This window comes from Pempheris klunzingeri, chromosome 15, assembly GCF_042242105.1.
Source record: "Pempheris klunzingeri isolate RE-2024b chromosome 15, fPemKlu1.hap1, whole genome shotgun sequence".
NCBI lineage: Eukaryota > Metazoa > Chordata > Actinopteri > Acropomatiformes > Pempheridae > Pempheris > Pempheris klunzingeri.
The window spans coordinates 17,412,380-17,427,421 of NC_092026.1; the positions used below are offsets into that span (position 1 = coordinate 17,412,380).

Sequence of the window (15,042 nt, forward strand, 5' to 3'; positions counted from 1 at the left end):
GAACATACTATAAACACGGATGGGATGATCTGTTGATGCCAATAGTGATCAGCAGTATTTCAGGAGGCACAATTACCAGGGAGGGGTTTCCACTGAGTCACCGATGAGAGCCTTTCTTCTCTGGACTTGGTGTTCTTTAATAAACACTTAAGAGCAGCCATTTTTGATCGCTGTGGCTACATTTAGGTGCTGCTTCGCATTAACAAGAGTGAAAAAGCTGCTGACTGCTGAGAGAAGTAGACGGGGGTCTGAGATCTTCACGTTTGGCCTGTTGCTGTTGCACTTAAAAAGGAATTCCTGGACAATTTGAGCTTCAGTAGCGTATTTTTTCCCTTCCTTGTACCTCGTAATGGAATATCGACCATCTGAAGAAACGCGCTGCTAATTATACACAATGGCTTTGGACACTGATGTCTATAATTTAAAGGACCTGAATGGCTAACGTCACCATTCAGTGACCTATTTGCTGAAACTTCTCTGTACACAAACCCACTCACAGCCCTGTCAAAAATACACCCAGTTTTCATTGAGATGTAATGTGGTGTAAAATTAGCCACGTTAACTCACCTGGAGAGACAGAACTCCAGGGTCTTCTTCAGGTGCTCCCTCAAGCCCTCCTGGGGATTCTCTTGCTGGGGATCACTGCCTGTTGACACACAGGGAGAAATGTTTCAGTAAATGAAAGAGCATCTTAAATAATCCCAGATCCCAGATCCAAAAATAATGAAATGTAAGCGTGAATAAAATAAACTGAATTCTAAGCAGGATGTGTGTGTCTGCAAACATTTCGAGAACCAAGTACGAAAACGTACGAAAAAGTACAAAGAAAGGTGGCAAAACATGTAGCACGCTTGTAACTTTTGTTGTTTTAAGCAAATTTACTCAAAGGGAAAGTCCACCAGACTCCATTGGCAAAAACAGTAATTTTACCTCATAGAACATTGCAGACCAGGGAAGATTCTGGTTGTGTTATTATGTGTTACACAAATATTGTGTTGGATCTATTCTAATCTTTTAAAACACCAATACACAATAACACAAATAAATTAACTGATCGAGGCAGCTGTAGAACAGAAACTACAAAAATGACTGTTTTTGTCAATGGAGTCTGGTGTGTTTGAAGAGAGCGATTTAACAGCGGTTTGTGGTTAAAACAAAAAGGATCTTACAGGCATGTCTTACAAGACCTTTTTGTACCCAGCAGTCATTTTCAACTCAAAATATGTGGAAATAGGCTTAAAAGACCAAAGTTATCCTTTAACTTGCAGGAAAGCGGATAATTTAGTGGAGTGGAAATGCTGGAAACAATGGGACAGACAGAACTTGAGACACATACTTGTAAAGTGTTTTATAATGTTGCTCTAAGCACTAGCTCTCCCTGTAGCTCTGGTGTCGTTGTTGACATTCCTTATGAGATAAATATCTTTTCACAGATAGTGTCTGGGACTGGTCAATGAAACTTTAATGCTGCCATAACTAAGACATAAAAACAACAAATAGCTCTTAAGCGGCAACTGTATGGCTGCACACAATAAATTCTGCCATTTGAGGCAGAGCACAGTTCTTGACAACATGATGCAATTTTATTCTGACCACTAAGACTTCAAGAGTACAATATTGAGACAATATTGCTCAGTCCAACTGTGATTATTCACTTAAACTGCCAACCATAACAAGGAGATGCAATCTGCCTTTGCTAAGCCACTTTGACAACTCAAAATCACTCAAATACTTAATTCAGTTACATTTTAAACAGTTGCCTGTCTCCGTAGCAGTAAACACACGATTTCAAAAGCCTAAAAACGTTCTCACATTTACAAAAATGAATAAAATGAAGATTACGCAGCCACATGCACAGAAAAAACTGCATAATTCTTATGTTCATTTTAATGAAAACCTCAGAAAAAGGTTTTAACCTTATGTCCAACAAACAAAGCACTACACCAGGTGACATCACTGATTAGATTGTCCCTGAGTGGTTAAGGGTGCCACACAGCTAGCACAGTGTGTCTGGCTTAAAAAAAAAAGTCTCTAGGTCTTTGTAGAGACACTGATCAGCCCCACTGATCTGCAACCAGCCCATAAGATGCTCGGACTGTCCACTCACTAACCAGCCCACCTGTGCGCCCTGGTTGCCCAGGCTCGGGGTATTCTGTGTAGGCTGGCTCGGAGCACTCCAGGGTGACGGAGGCCACGGGGGCCGGCTCGGCCAGCATTACTGGTACCGGTGGAGGCTCATCTGGGTCGGCTAGTAGGGGCTCCTTGTAAGCCTTGTCTTCACTGGCTTCATAGCCTGTGACAATCAACAAAGGGAGGTATCATTATTAAAAGTGTCAGGATAAGAAGTCTCAATAGCCTTGTGGTGCCTTTTGATGGAACAAAGTGCCTCATATCTGATCCTCGTCCCCAAATAAGCAAAGATACACCTCTGTGATGCACAAAAACGCATTAATACTGAAGCCACTTATGGCAGCTGGCCTCGCATTTGTTCCTTTTCTCTGCTTCACAAAATACCCAAAACAATGTGAAGACCAATAACTTTGCTCCCTCTCTCTCAGTCTCATCTGTTTTAGACCACTAAAAATACTCCAAAAAAATTATTTAATCATCTCAAGTAAGAGACACAGCTTGGTCACAAACACATGAAGGCTGGGTATTAAAAAAAACAAACTAACTTTACTGTAACAGTACATGTATAGTCCACTCCCACATCACTAATTCCACCAGAACAAGAACAAGTCATGCCATAATCACCAATATTCTGAGCTAAATTCTTAACAAACACAAATACAGGACCTATTACCAAATATTTTATAATATTACTCTACTTTGCTGTTTTTTTCTATCACCATTAAGCAGCTGCCAAGAAAACTTCATGGAGATTTTTGACATTAAAAGTCTACCAAGAATGGAAGGAACAACGTCATTTGAGCTGCTTGAAGGTTTTAGATGTGAAACATCTGAGGTGTTGAATTTGATGGACAGTAGCTTAACGGAAAGAAATGTGAACAAATATACTCAAAATATATGAATATAAACAGCGGAAATTAAAACTTTACTACTATTTTAGGATTTACATTCAGGCAGCTAATCATATAATTCTTGTTAAAGCATCAACAATATTAAACCAAATGTTAAAAGCCAAATAGGGCTGTACGGTATGGATCTTTTCTTACCACAGTGAAAGACAACGTAAACCCGTTTTCCAAAGACAAAAAAAAAAAAGCTCTATATGGCCATTTGCGCTTATATTTAAACATGCATATGAACAACATAGGATGGACTGTGAGAAATACCGTTTATTGCATTAAAACTACACAAAAAGGACAAGAACACATACAGCTTGTAAGTAAATATGCTCAAGTGTTGAAATGACCTCTAGTCCAACAACAAATGATGTGCTTTGAACTTAAAATCACAGCCATAATAATCGTTATGAGGTTTTAGCCTGATTTGGCTTCTTCGAAGTGCAATCAATACTGAACATATATCAATTATATCATATAGATTTTTTTGCAGTGATGATAGTGTTGCAGTAATGTGGCTATCGTCAAAAGGTACATACAAGGATTCGTGACAAGTCATAGAAAATATTTTGCATTATTATTTTGCATTGTGCTACTCTGTACAACACACACATATTTCTGTGTGTTGTTTGGGCCCTTTCCTTTGACACACAGGAAGCAATACATTTTTGAAATAAAGGAGACGGCTTCAGTATTCGCCGTCCCAGACACCACAGTGCCGGGTCGGCCAGTGCTCTTAAATTGGCATGTAATCTCTGGGAAGTGCAGTGTGTTTCATAACGTCACGCTGTTGTTTGCAGGTAGTGAACCTGCAATTACCTGCTCTGTAGCGGTCTGTCAGACATCCCAGTTAAACCTCCAGCCATCCTTTTTAACCTTTAGTCCCAAAACTACAGACAACTCCATTTATTCCAGAGAAAATTATACTATGTTGTCTGCAGCAGGGAATCACAATCAAAACAGCAAAACCCAAAGTTTAATTGAGCCTACACTTATCGCCTAAAGCCTTTTCACCAGATGAAGATTAAGACTAATCTTCAGAGAGGCAAATAAAGGAGAAATTGGAATAAACGCCTGAATGTAATACACACAAGACTTACTTTATATATTTCTATCCTTTGCATTAAAGCATTAAATACTTGATTTTCTGGCAAGATTCTGAAAAGGAATTTCAGGAAGATGTATATTGAAAGTACTGGAAATTAAAGCTATGATAACAGGATGATCCAGAAAACAGAAAACTGATATGTTTGAGGAAAAATGGGTCAAACAGGCCCTCAACTGAGGCCACTGATTGATAAATACAAATTTAAAAAACAAAAATCAAGCAGGTTTTTCAATCAAATTTTACTAAATAAAGACAGAAAGCAAACCAACCCAAAGAAATTCTGAATGCAGAAAAACTGTTTCCATGTTTAACTTTTTGAGTGAGGCTCATTTTTATGAGCAGAGTGCAACAGCAATTTAATTGAACAGAAATATTTCCCCAGTGCCTACACTGTCATCTATAAAAGGCCTCCACTACACACTAACTACCACACACACACACACACACACACACACACACACACACACTATAGACCTACACTAACTTAAGTATCTGGAGCTCAGAGGTCAACAGACCCCTTTGAAAATGGCTATGCTAGTTTTTCCCTCGCCGTGATGATGGAGACACTAGAAAACAGGAGTTTATTTGCTGCACTGCGAATGTGGAACTTCACAACTTTCTTTTAAGCGCACGACAGCTGAATAAAGTTAACAGCCCATACAGCCAGCTTGGCACACCCTGTTTTCAGAGGGGACATTACGGCCACGCTCAATCCACTCAATTCAAGGAAACGGTAGTAGTATAATTGATGAGGTTGGTTGGTGATGATAGTGAGGTTAAAATGTGGGTACCTTCCATTTTTATTAAATCCATAACTCCTTCAGTGTGAGCGGTAAACACTGTCACCTTAATAATGTCACCTTGATAGCTGCCAAAAAATAAAAACTTCATCTGCAGCTCTGGTTATTTCATACAGAGATAGCTGCTGTATAGTGGGTGGATGAGGATGAGGAGCGAACCACTGTTTGTGCTGAAGAGAAGAAGTTTCCTTCACCTGATGGCAAGTTCACGACAAGTCTGCAGCGGTGGAAAAAAAAAAAAAAAAAACTCTGCTATGTGAATGGCCATACTATGTTACGTCTCAAGTCCTCGCAGACGTAGGAGATGAAATAAGCTGGGACGTCAATCAGAGTCAAACAGAGTCAGACTAATCAATAATTTCTGTTTCGCCACCATATCCTTGTTGCCTCTGCATTGGCTATACTTGGCCAGGCACATTAAAGTGAGTGATTACGGTCATTTGTGTAAAGGGAACAGTGACTGCGGTAGGAATATTCATAGCTCGTACTAAATTGGATATGAATGATTTAAGAGGCGTCTCGACATGACAAGATAAGTGACAAGAACGGACAGAGGCAGGCCGCACAGTCAAATAAGGGTTTGTTGGTAGAGATGTATTACATTTACTGTATTAGCATATACAGTATGTTAGCAGATGAGCAGTAAATAGGCAGCACCGAACACTACAACTCCACCTGATACTTCAACTGCAAGTTATCCGTCTTTTCCATTTAGAGTTTAAAGATCAAATTACCTATCTGCAGTGTTCAAGTCCGACTGGCATTTTATCTTTGTAAGTGGTTCAGCTAAATGCCATCCCGGGTCTACCTGACCCCTGGGATCCGGGATCCCATGTGGGTTTGGACCCACAGTTCATCATGGTGAGTCGGGTCCGTGTTGGGTCACAGGTCCGTTTATCATTACATGTGATAAACCGGGTGGATTTGAGATGCCCAGTGATCAGCGCTGATCACAGAGAAACAACTACATACTAAGTGTAATGATCTACTGGATAAACTGGCACAACATGGCAAGTGTTTTTGTTATTTTGATCTCCTTTTATTTTGGCTACTTTATGTTGTATCCGACGCAAAAAGCCTTTTCAGCAGTAGAACAGAATTTTTAGTAGTGATTTTGATTACCGAGTAAATCTGCTTCATAAAATAGTCTCGTCTCGAACTTGCGCCAGGTCAGATCTGTTATATCTTGGGTAAAAACAGGCCGATCTAACCATTTACATATTTATTTATTCATTCATTCATTCATTTATATACAAACTGGAACTGTAATATATAGATTGTGTTTTAACACTTCAACTCCTGTTAGTGAGTAATCTCCACCTGAACCTTCTCCGTTCAACTGACATTTCAACTCCTTTCAGTAATTAAACAACCAACAAACTGACAACCTTTTCCTCTTCTTGTTAACTGCAGCATTGTGTCACATGATGGCACGTGTTGAAAAATACATAATAAAAATTGTGATAAATGTTTTCCTGGCCGCTATATATACCACATCACCCCCTTTCATTGCCTACAGTGCAGCAGACCGGACCCCTCTACTCTGTTCAGTGCTTCAAATACAACTGACAGTTCAGCTTCTTTCAGTGTTTCAACTCTCAACGACGCTGTAACTGCTTCATGGTCTTAAACTTGAAATGCCAGTTCAACTTCTTGAAGTGCTTCGATCACAACTGTTACAAATAATGCTCCGGTATTCTAAGAAATGTACGCCGTCTCTGGTGTTGAGCTGTAAGTTTTAACCGAAAAAGAATTAGGCCTTTTTGATCTTAACTTTAACACCATTTTCATTCAGTCTACTTGTCGTCAGACAACTGCTACTAATCTGCCTTGTTAATTTCCGCTTTCTCAGTGCCGTGTGCAGTGCTCATTATTGTAAACTGACAATGAACTTCTTTTCTTCCCCAACTTTCTGATGTGCTGAAACTCTATCTTGCTGTCCAATCTATCTGCTGCTGTTCTATTTACATTCACGTTTTAGATTACTTTCGTTGACTTGGTGCAGATGCATTTCATTTAGATTGTATTTTTATAATTTGCTATAATGATTAAATGGCAGATGCTAAGTTATCGCAGCCCGTTGACTGACCTTCTGGGCCAGGGTCGGCCGAACTATCGCAGCCGTCCTTCCATGGCTGCAGGGCAGCAGTTGTGGTGTCAGCACTCCCGCTGGGGTCCAGGCTAAACATGTGGTTGGCCCATGCTTTCGCATTGGGGTTGAGGTCTGAAACCTTGGCGGATTCCTGTGAACAAAGCACAGAGTTTGGTCAGAGAGTCAATGTGAGCTGATGCTTGTCTGCACACCCACAGGATATATATATGGTGGAAAAGACAGACAAATATACAAACTCATTACACTTGATGTTTAATCCTCACGATTAAAACAGATATGTTGAGCATAGATGGGTAGTAAAGTATTCATTTGAAATTCATTAATAATTTGTTTTGTACTAGTACGTAAAAATATACACGCTCACGTACAGTATATTTTCACTTGCCAGTGCCGTGGAAATTTGGAAAGGAAAATAGCCCAGAGCTACACTAACATCAAGCAACGAGGCAAAGAGCACAGATACAAAAGACAAGAACAACATTGTGACTGAATTTATAAATGTTTAGTCTTTTATTTATTTTAAGTTTGACATCATAATGGAGCTGCAGAGAGATCCATGAGTTGAAACAGTTAACAGCTGGTGACAAGTGTTTTCTGTTAATTAATATGTCACTTCAGCGTCAGACATCATTATCATCATCTGGAAAACCGTTACTACAAAATTTCCATAAAACAAAACTGGAAGCGTAAATAGACCTCCTGAGCAATTTGCTCTATGCTGAACTTATGAGGACATCTAATGTTTACTTTCTCTTTAACTGAAAATGTACGCAAGTATATAAAGTTCTGTTTCAATCACTGTTTTAATCACTTTAATGTTCATTACTGAACAAAACTACTCCAAGCGACTGAGGAGCAGAAATTTGTAACCAGATTGGCTAAATGGGATTATTTCTCCTGATCGTTATGCTAATAAGGCATACAATTACAGTCGACAAAAATGTCCACAATTCTAATGATTTTTCTGACTTGAGCTACAATCGATCATGTCATACAGCCACCTCGTCTGCCAACAAGACTCCTCAGACTGCCAACATCTGACAGGAGCAACTTCAAACAACAGAGAAACTGCTACAAGCTGACAGGGTCCAGGCCCATAAAGCCCTGCTGGCTGCTGGAAGTACTCACAGGATCAAAGCAGCAGTTCAGCATGCATGTCTCACAGGCTAACAGACTGTAACCCAGAGCCGTGGTCAGAGCCAGCGTCTCATTGAAGTCCTGAGGCAGAGCGGGCCAGGCGCTTCCAGTCGGTGGTGGTATAAGGCTCCACTGCATCCAATCCATGATTAATACACACAAACAGAGCCTAAGTATCTCCACAGGCAGGCAGAAGAAGACTCCCGAACACCATTGTATGCCTTAAGCCATACCCCAGGGCTCCTTCAAGTGAAGCCGCCGCCACTACACCTCTTCAAGTCATCCCCATCAAATCACAGCCACTGCCACGCTGCGTCTGCCCCCTCCGATCCGAGCTGCTGGGTTGATTCAACAAATCTGATGACAGCGCTGAGGCTCCGCTGCCCTGGTGGGCTACGCTGACGTTGCAGAAGCTGACTGGCTGTCTTCCTCCTGTTAAGCAGCCGTCTCTGCTTTTGTTTTGTCGCCGTTTGTGCACTGAGTCATTCTCTGTCAAAAAAATAAAAAATACTGGAGCTGTGGAGGGAGTGTTGAGCTGCACACCTGAGCTCCGATGAAGCCTGCTCCAGTGATCCACGTGCTCAATCAACCCTGAGGCAACACTAAAATTAAATCAGTCCCCTTGAGATTTGGTTTTAATAGATTATTCTGCTAACAAGCCGAGTTGCTGAGGCAAAAGAAAGGCTGGGAAACCTGATTCTTATTCAAGCAGCAAGTTGAGTTAAATATAGAATTAGTCAGAGAAACAGAGGTAGACAGATTAAAAAGCAATGAGTTAAAGAGTGGGGAAAGAGAGATAAGCCTGACTTGATACACGATGGACAGCAGGAGACATTGTTCCTGGGTCGTATTTCACAAACGCTGCACTAAGAGATCATTTGGGATGTGTCTGGCCAGACAGACACACACTCCCCTGCCTCTGCTAATAATCCAGCCGTGCACTGATAGAAAACTCCCACTCCTGTCCGAGTCGGCTGCCATAGAAACTGCTGCTGACATCACCGGATGTATACGATCTGGGCACCGTTTGACCTTTCAAAATTTTAAAAACACTCCCCTCCTTCGCAGGAGGAAAAGGTTAGCTGCTTCCCTGATTGAGGGTGTATTTTGGGAGGAGACGAGGGGGGATGTGATTCATCATGAACAGTGGACAGAGACGAGTTATTGTCGTGTCATCGGAGGGCAGCCGGCATAGCGCTAGCTTTATTGCTCTGCCTCTGTGATGGAGGCGAGCTTGCAGCCGCAGACAGGAAAGACAGACAGCAGACATGCAAGAGTCCTTCAGGGGAGAAAATTTGAAAAAAAAAAAAAACAGCTGAATTTGGCCTGTCTGTCTGCAGACCTGAGGCTCATCTTCCCTCTCTGACAGCTACAGAGCTGAAGGGGACAGCAGGCCAGATGAGTGCTGAACACTCAGGAGTCAAATGCATTACAACTACTGTAAAATGCTTCATCCTGAGCACCATTTTTCTACACAATTAGACTAATACAGCATCAACAGAAGTGGCTCAAGGTGATGCTGTAGTACCAATTCAGCTTCTCTCAATGCAAGATAGAATTGAGACCTAGTGTCTCCACTTGGGAACATTTTCAGACACAGCAACACAAAGTCTACTGGCAGGCCAAGTTATCACCAACCTACGTCACATGTGGCTAAAGCAAAGCACGTATAAGTAGATTTATTGTGAGAAATACTTTACAAAACTAGCAGTGAGTTTTAAAAGACTGCAAAGTATGGCCTTGTTCCAAATCAATTTATTCATTAATTTAATCTGTTTTTATGGCTAACTTGTTAGCAAACAGTGTGCGCTTCCACATCCAGCAGACACAAAGCAACACTATCATCATTCCACTGGGGTTGTGTTAGTGTCCACTTCATGCAACTAAATCCAGTATTTGCTCCGGTTTGGCCTCCGCCAATTTCAGAGAAAATACTTGTCAACTTTCTTTACTCCCTTTTACTTCTTTTAGCCGATTTCAAAACAGACCTGGTGAGCTCATGCTCCTCTGACAAGCTGCCAGTCTGGTTCCATCAACAAAATGCTGTGAAAATGGCTGCAAAACTGGCATGTGTGAGATCAGTTGAGCTGCACAGGTTGTTGTTGTTAGCAGACTTAGAGAAATGACGAATCTTAATTTGGGATATGACTTCACTTATTCTGTGCCGACTGATAAGGATGGCAGCTGGAAAGATGCATCACTTGCTGCTGGTTGGTTAAAAACCGATGACACCACCTCCAATTTCCAAACATAAATCTGTGAGCATGAACCAAATCTCCAGCTGAATCAAGCTGCCATAAGGAGGTCACGGCAATAATTTATATTAACTGTTATTTACTATTATTAACTATGGTCCAAATAAGTGTTTCCAGGCAAATTAAATAAAACTAAATAAAATTGTGAATAAAATTCTAAATCGTTGTTTTAAAAATATGCTGAGATTTGTCTGATAAAATAAATGACAGTTGAAACATAATTCATTGCCCTGAACAACAACTTAAATGTTTTCATGTCGTTTACTTGTAGATCTGCACCGGTTTCAGCCATGCTCCAACCACAAGACCACTGCCGGCAACAGATGTAGTGACGGACAGAGTGAAGTTTGAAATTCAAGAAAACTGGTCAAATTTTCCAAACGTCAAAACTGCTGAGATGCACACTTCACTGAAGTTTGATTTCTCCGCATGTCAGCACAAACTCTGAAATAAAGAAAACTAGCCCAAGGCACCAACTTCCACTGCTGCAAATCTCCACACCTACTTTGTGTGGTGTGTCATGTCGCACTTGCAGTTGCTAGTATTAATAAGCCATGTAAAGCTGTTTAATATCAGCCTGAGTGCACTTTGGCAGGTGATTGGGGAGAAGTTACTGAATAACAGACATCTTTTGAATATCAAAGTTTTCTCTATGTTTGGGTGCAGAAGTAATCTAGAATGTGGAGTCAGAAACAAGATGCTGAGTTTAATTCCTTCTCAGTGGTTCAACCCTGAAAAACCAAACACAAGCATTTTATTAATTCACTTATTTTATGCCTGCAAATGCTAAGGAAAGAAGGAATAATTCAGATTATTTTAAGTGGGGTTGTGTGAGGTAGTTAACCACAGTCAGTGGATGTTGTGGACGGGGGCAGCGAGGAAACAGATTTTGGCCATCTACAAAAAACAATATCAGTTTAAATCGATTTTTTATTAAGAATACTGCTATGCATTGCATCAGACAGCCCTTTCCAACAAGGAACTGAAGCAGTTCTCTCACTCACTTCAAAGCCACCAGACTCCATTGACAAAAACAGTAATTTTACCTCGCAGGACACAGTGCTACCACTGTCTTGATCAATGGACTAACACATTGGTTTGGATCCAAGTGACATAAAAAGACCAAAGACACATTAACACAAGCCACCGTGAAGCCAGTGATAGACTAGTAACTCATGTTCGGAGAGGCAAAATTACTGTTTTTGTCAGTGAAGTCTGGTGGTTTTGAGCTACGAGAAAGACGGAACAGCTCCAGTTCCCCTTAAAGGCTGTCTGACGACAATGGGAAGCATTGAAGATATTCTAAATACAGTGTACAGTTAAACTGCTATTACCTTTTTTTAGATGGATATCTTTAGGTGGCTAAAATGTGTTTTTCTGCAGCTGCCATCCACAGCAGTGCATTAGCTTAGCGTCCATGCCTGCACTCCTTCCTGCTCTTCCAAGCTGGGGGTGCATTGACCGCCATCTACTGCTGGCGATACACTGACTATGGATATGTACTTCATACAACACCACTTCAAATAATCAGAACTATCCCTTTAAACTGTGGCTTGGCTGTTAAAGTAACATTTTCAAATGAGATGAGGATCTGATCCCGATTGAGAGTGCTCCCTTCTTTCCAGGTTTTGTCCACAACTAATTTAACACGCAGGGCTGTAAATAGGTCATGTTCAGTTTCTGGTCCGTTTCTAACACATATGTGCAAAGCATATGGTGTGCCGTTTTGACTCTGTGTGTGTGTGTGTGTGAGAGAATAACGAATGAGGTGGAAAACACAAGGGTTTGGTGGCACGGCACTGGCTTGTGTTACTGTGGCACCAGTCTGATTTGGGAATAAACTAGATTTCGATTCCGCAGATAAAAGAAGCAGATTTCCATAAAACTGGGTCTTAAATTAACTGTATAATTTTCCTAGAAAATATGAATGTTTCAATTCAACACCATCCTGAGTCTTCAATTTCCTGTTTTTCTTTCCCATTTTCATCTTCAGATCTATACGGTGCTCTTAATTGAATTAAATGTTTAAATATTGTCGTGGTAAATACTCTTTAATTAACAATTGTGTAGATTAAATCATGTTCTACATTTATTCTACAGCAGAAATAATCTAATTATCTAAACTGTGAGAAAGTACCTAAAACTGAAAATACAATTTTACTTCCTATGCTGCATACGCTGTTTGTTTTAAAGTTTCTGTTTGCTGACTGCACAAGTGAAAAAGGCTGCATGTGAAATATATAAGAAAAAAAGTGCATTTATAAAGATAACCCAGACTGAAGTACAACTTCTGTGCTGAGCTCTTGAACATTTTATGACTTTTTTGAAATAAAATGAAGTGCGAGGGAAAGATTTTCTGTAATTTCTCAGCCTTTGCTCAGGAACCCTGACATCCTGAACTGTGTGTATTCAACCCTGGAAGCAATGTTTTGGTTCTCTGACTGCTTTTCCCACCACTAATCCCAGCTTGTAATGAGACCTAGAGCCTGAAGTGTTAGCCCACTGGACTCAATCGGGGGGAGTTTGCTCCTTCCCTTTCGCTGCCAATCTTCTTTCCAATCTTGAGCGTGTGTAAGTGACAGTGGAAAAAAGACAGCGGGCTCTTTCCATTTCCTAATTTTGGAGCTCTCGGGAAAAATAACTTTTTCTCTGCCTGAAGGCCATCCGCTTACTTCGTACCCATTTCCTGAGATCCACATTCTTTCCTATTTGAAGAGGCTGATTGAAACCCATCAGGGAAACATGACGACACATCTCTGCGCTTGCTTTGTGACAAACATAAGTTCACTCTCTCAATTCAATTCCCTGCATTTCCTCTGTACCGAAGACGCAGCTGCGCTTCACTGCACCGAGTAAATTACCACCACTGCTAGAGAGTTTTAAGTTCAAGTATGACCAAAAGAGATTTTTCCACTAAAAACACAAAGAAGCATGTCCTCTGATCCAAGACAGAATGATTTAAGGTGTCGGAGTCTGCACCACAATCATAACTACGGCCGAAGGAGGGAGTGATCTGGAAACTTTCCTCCTTAAGCCACGCTGCTGAAGCCAAATACCGCAAAAGCAAAACTGGTTTTCAAGCCAAACCACAAGCCTTTTGGCGCCACCAGCCAGTAAAACCAGCACAACCCGCCAGAAAAGTGGCACAAACATTGCTCAGGTCGACAGCATGACACCGCTGGGCAAGGAAGAACAAACTTGTGTTTTTAATCTCGCTAACACAGCTACTACAACTCACCACCCACCCTTCAGTCTAACCAGCCGTGTCCTCTCCCAGGAAAAGAACCAGAAATCTACACGACAGTCAGCTGCTAGGGAGGAGGCAGGCTTACTCGTCACAGCCAGAACTTACCAGTACTTGGCTGGAGGCTGGAGTAATATCGCACCAGGGTGACCGCATTTAGCCTGGACAGCCTTTAGGAAAGTGTCACATGTGCTGCCATCAATCAAACCTGCAGGGTTGTGTAGCACCCTCGGAGCATCATAAGCCATACAGACTGCAAATTAACTGAGGAGGGTTAGGGAGAAAAAGCACACTGGGCTAAATTACCTCTGTATGAACAGAGCTTCCCTCTTGCAGTACTGCATTTGAACCCTAGGATGTTTCTGCTTCATTTCTACTTCCTGAATTTACAGTTTTTGACATCGTCACTACATTTGTCAGCTTTATCTGCTATGTTTACTTCCCTGGATAGGTGTGGGGACACAGAAATTACATTATTTCTCATGCCAGCGGAACTATACATGTTCTGCACTTGCATGTCATAAGGTTTTCAATGAGCAGCAAATATCTGCATGTGAATACACGTTCTAGGGATACACAGACTGCTCTGGTGGGACACTGCCTAAAAATGATAGGCTATAAAGAAACTATATGCTGTTTTTCATTGATTTTGTGATTAATATGTTCTCAGTTTTGGTACTACTACTACTTCCCACTATGCATTGAGAGATGCAAAAAGGAAGTATAATGTTGCCATGGTAACGGTAAGTTGGCTGCAGGCAACCACCTGGTTTACTTTTGAGAAACCTAATTTTTCAATCGACAGTTAGTCCCTCTTATACAATATATATTTAAAATATATATTTCCAGTACAGATACGACAGTGTAAAAATACAAGTTTCAAGGTATCTAAGGCAAAGATTTCCAGACTCTTGAAGCATCACATCTTTATCTGTACACACACACACACACATACGTACACACCCTGCCATCAATGTATATCGTCACTTTGTTCATTTCACCAGCTGCTCATGTTAACTTTGATCATATGTTTTGATCGGGATTATTACCTGGTGTGAGACAACAAAGTCATTGCATCTCACATATTAAAAGATTTTTGGTTTGATTATGTAGATTAAAGACCAAAATTAAGTTGAAACTCAAGTATTTTTCGAGGAGTACATTTGAATTCGAGAAAATTCCAAACCTTGGAAACATGCAGCACTAAAATTAAACATTTTTCAAACTTTCAAACAAACCCAGTAATTGACAGTGCAGGTGCAAGGTCCCCCCTTTTTTTCCCTACAGATAAAAAATTGAAACAACAGTTTTTATGCAGTCAATTCTCCAATTTTCCACCATCTCTGAACATGAGGTGAT

The 15,042-nt window shown here is 40.8% G+C and overlaps 1 protein-coding gene across 1 annotated transcript in view; it reads right to left on the reverse strand.

Moving 5' to 3' along the window:
- The window catches only part of larp4b (La ribonucleoprotein 4B), a 42,516-nt gene that overhangs the window by 16,273 nt on the left and 11,201 nt on the right, over window positions 1–15,042 (reverse strand). The window contains exons 3-5 of the mRNA XM_070845281.1: window positions 7,024–7,177; window positions 2,120–2,293; window positions 568–646 (exon numbers count right to left, since the gene is read on the reverse strand). Coding sequence (XP_070701382.1) covers window positions 568–646; window positions 2,120–2,293; window positions 7,024–7,177 — 407 coding nt within the window. The remainder of the gene's footprint in view (window positions 1–567; window positions 647–2,119; window positions 2,294–7,023; window positions 7,178–15,042) is intronic.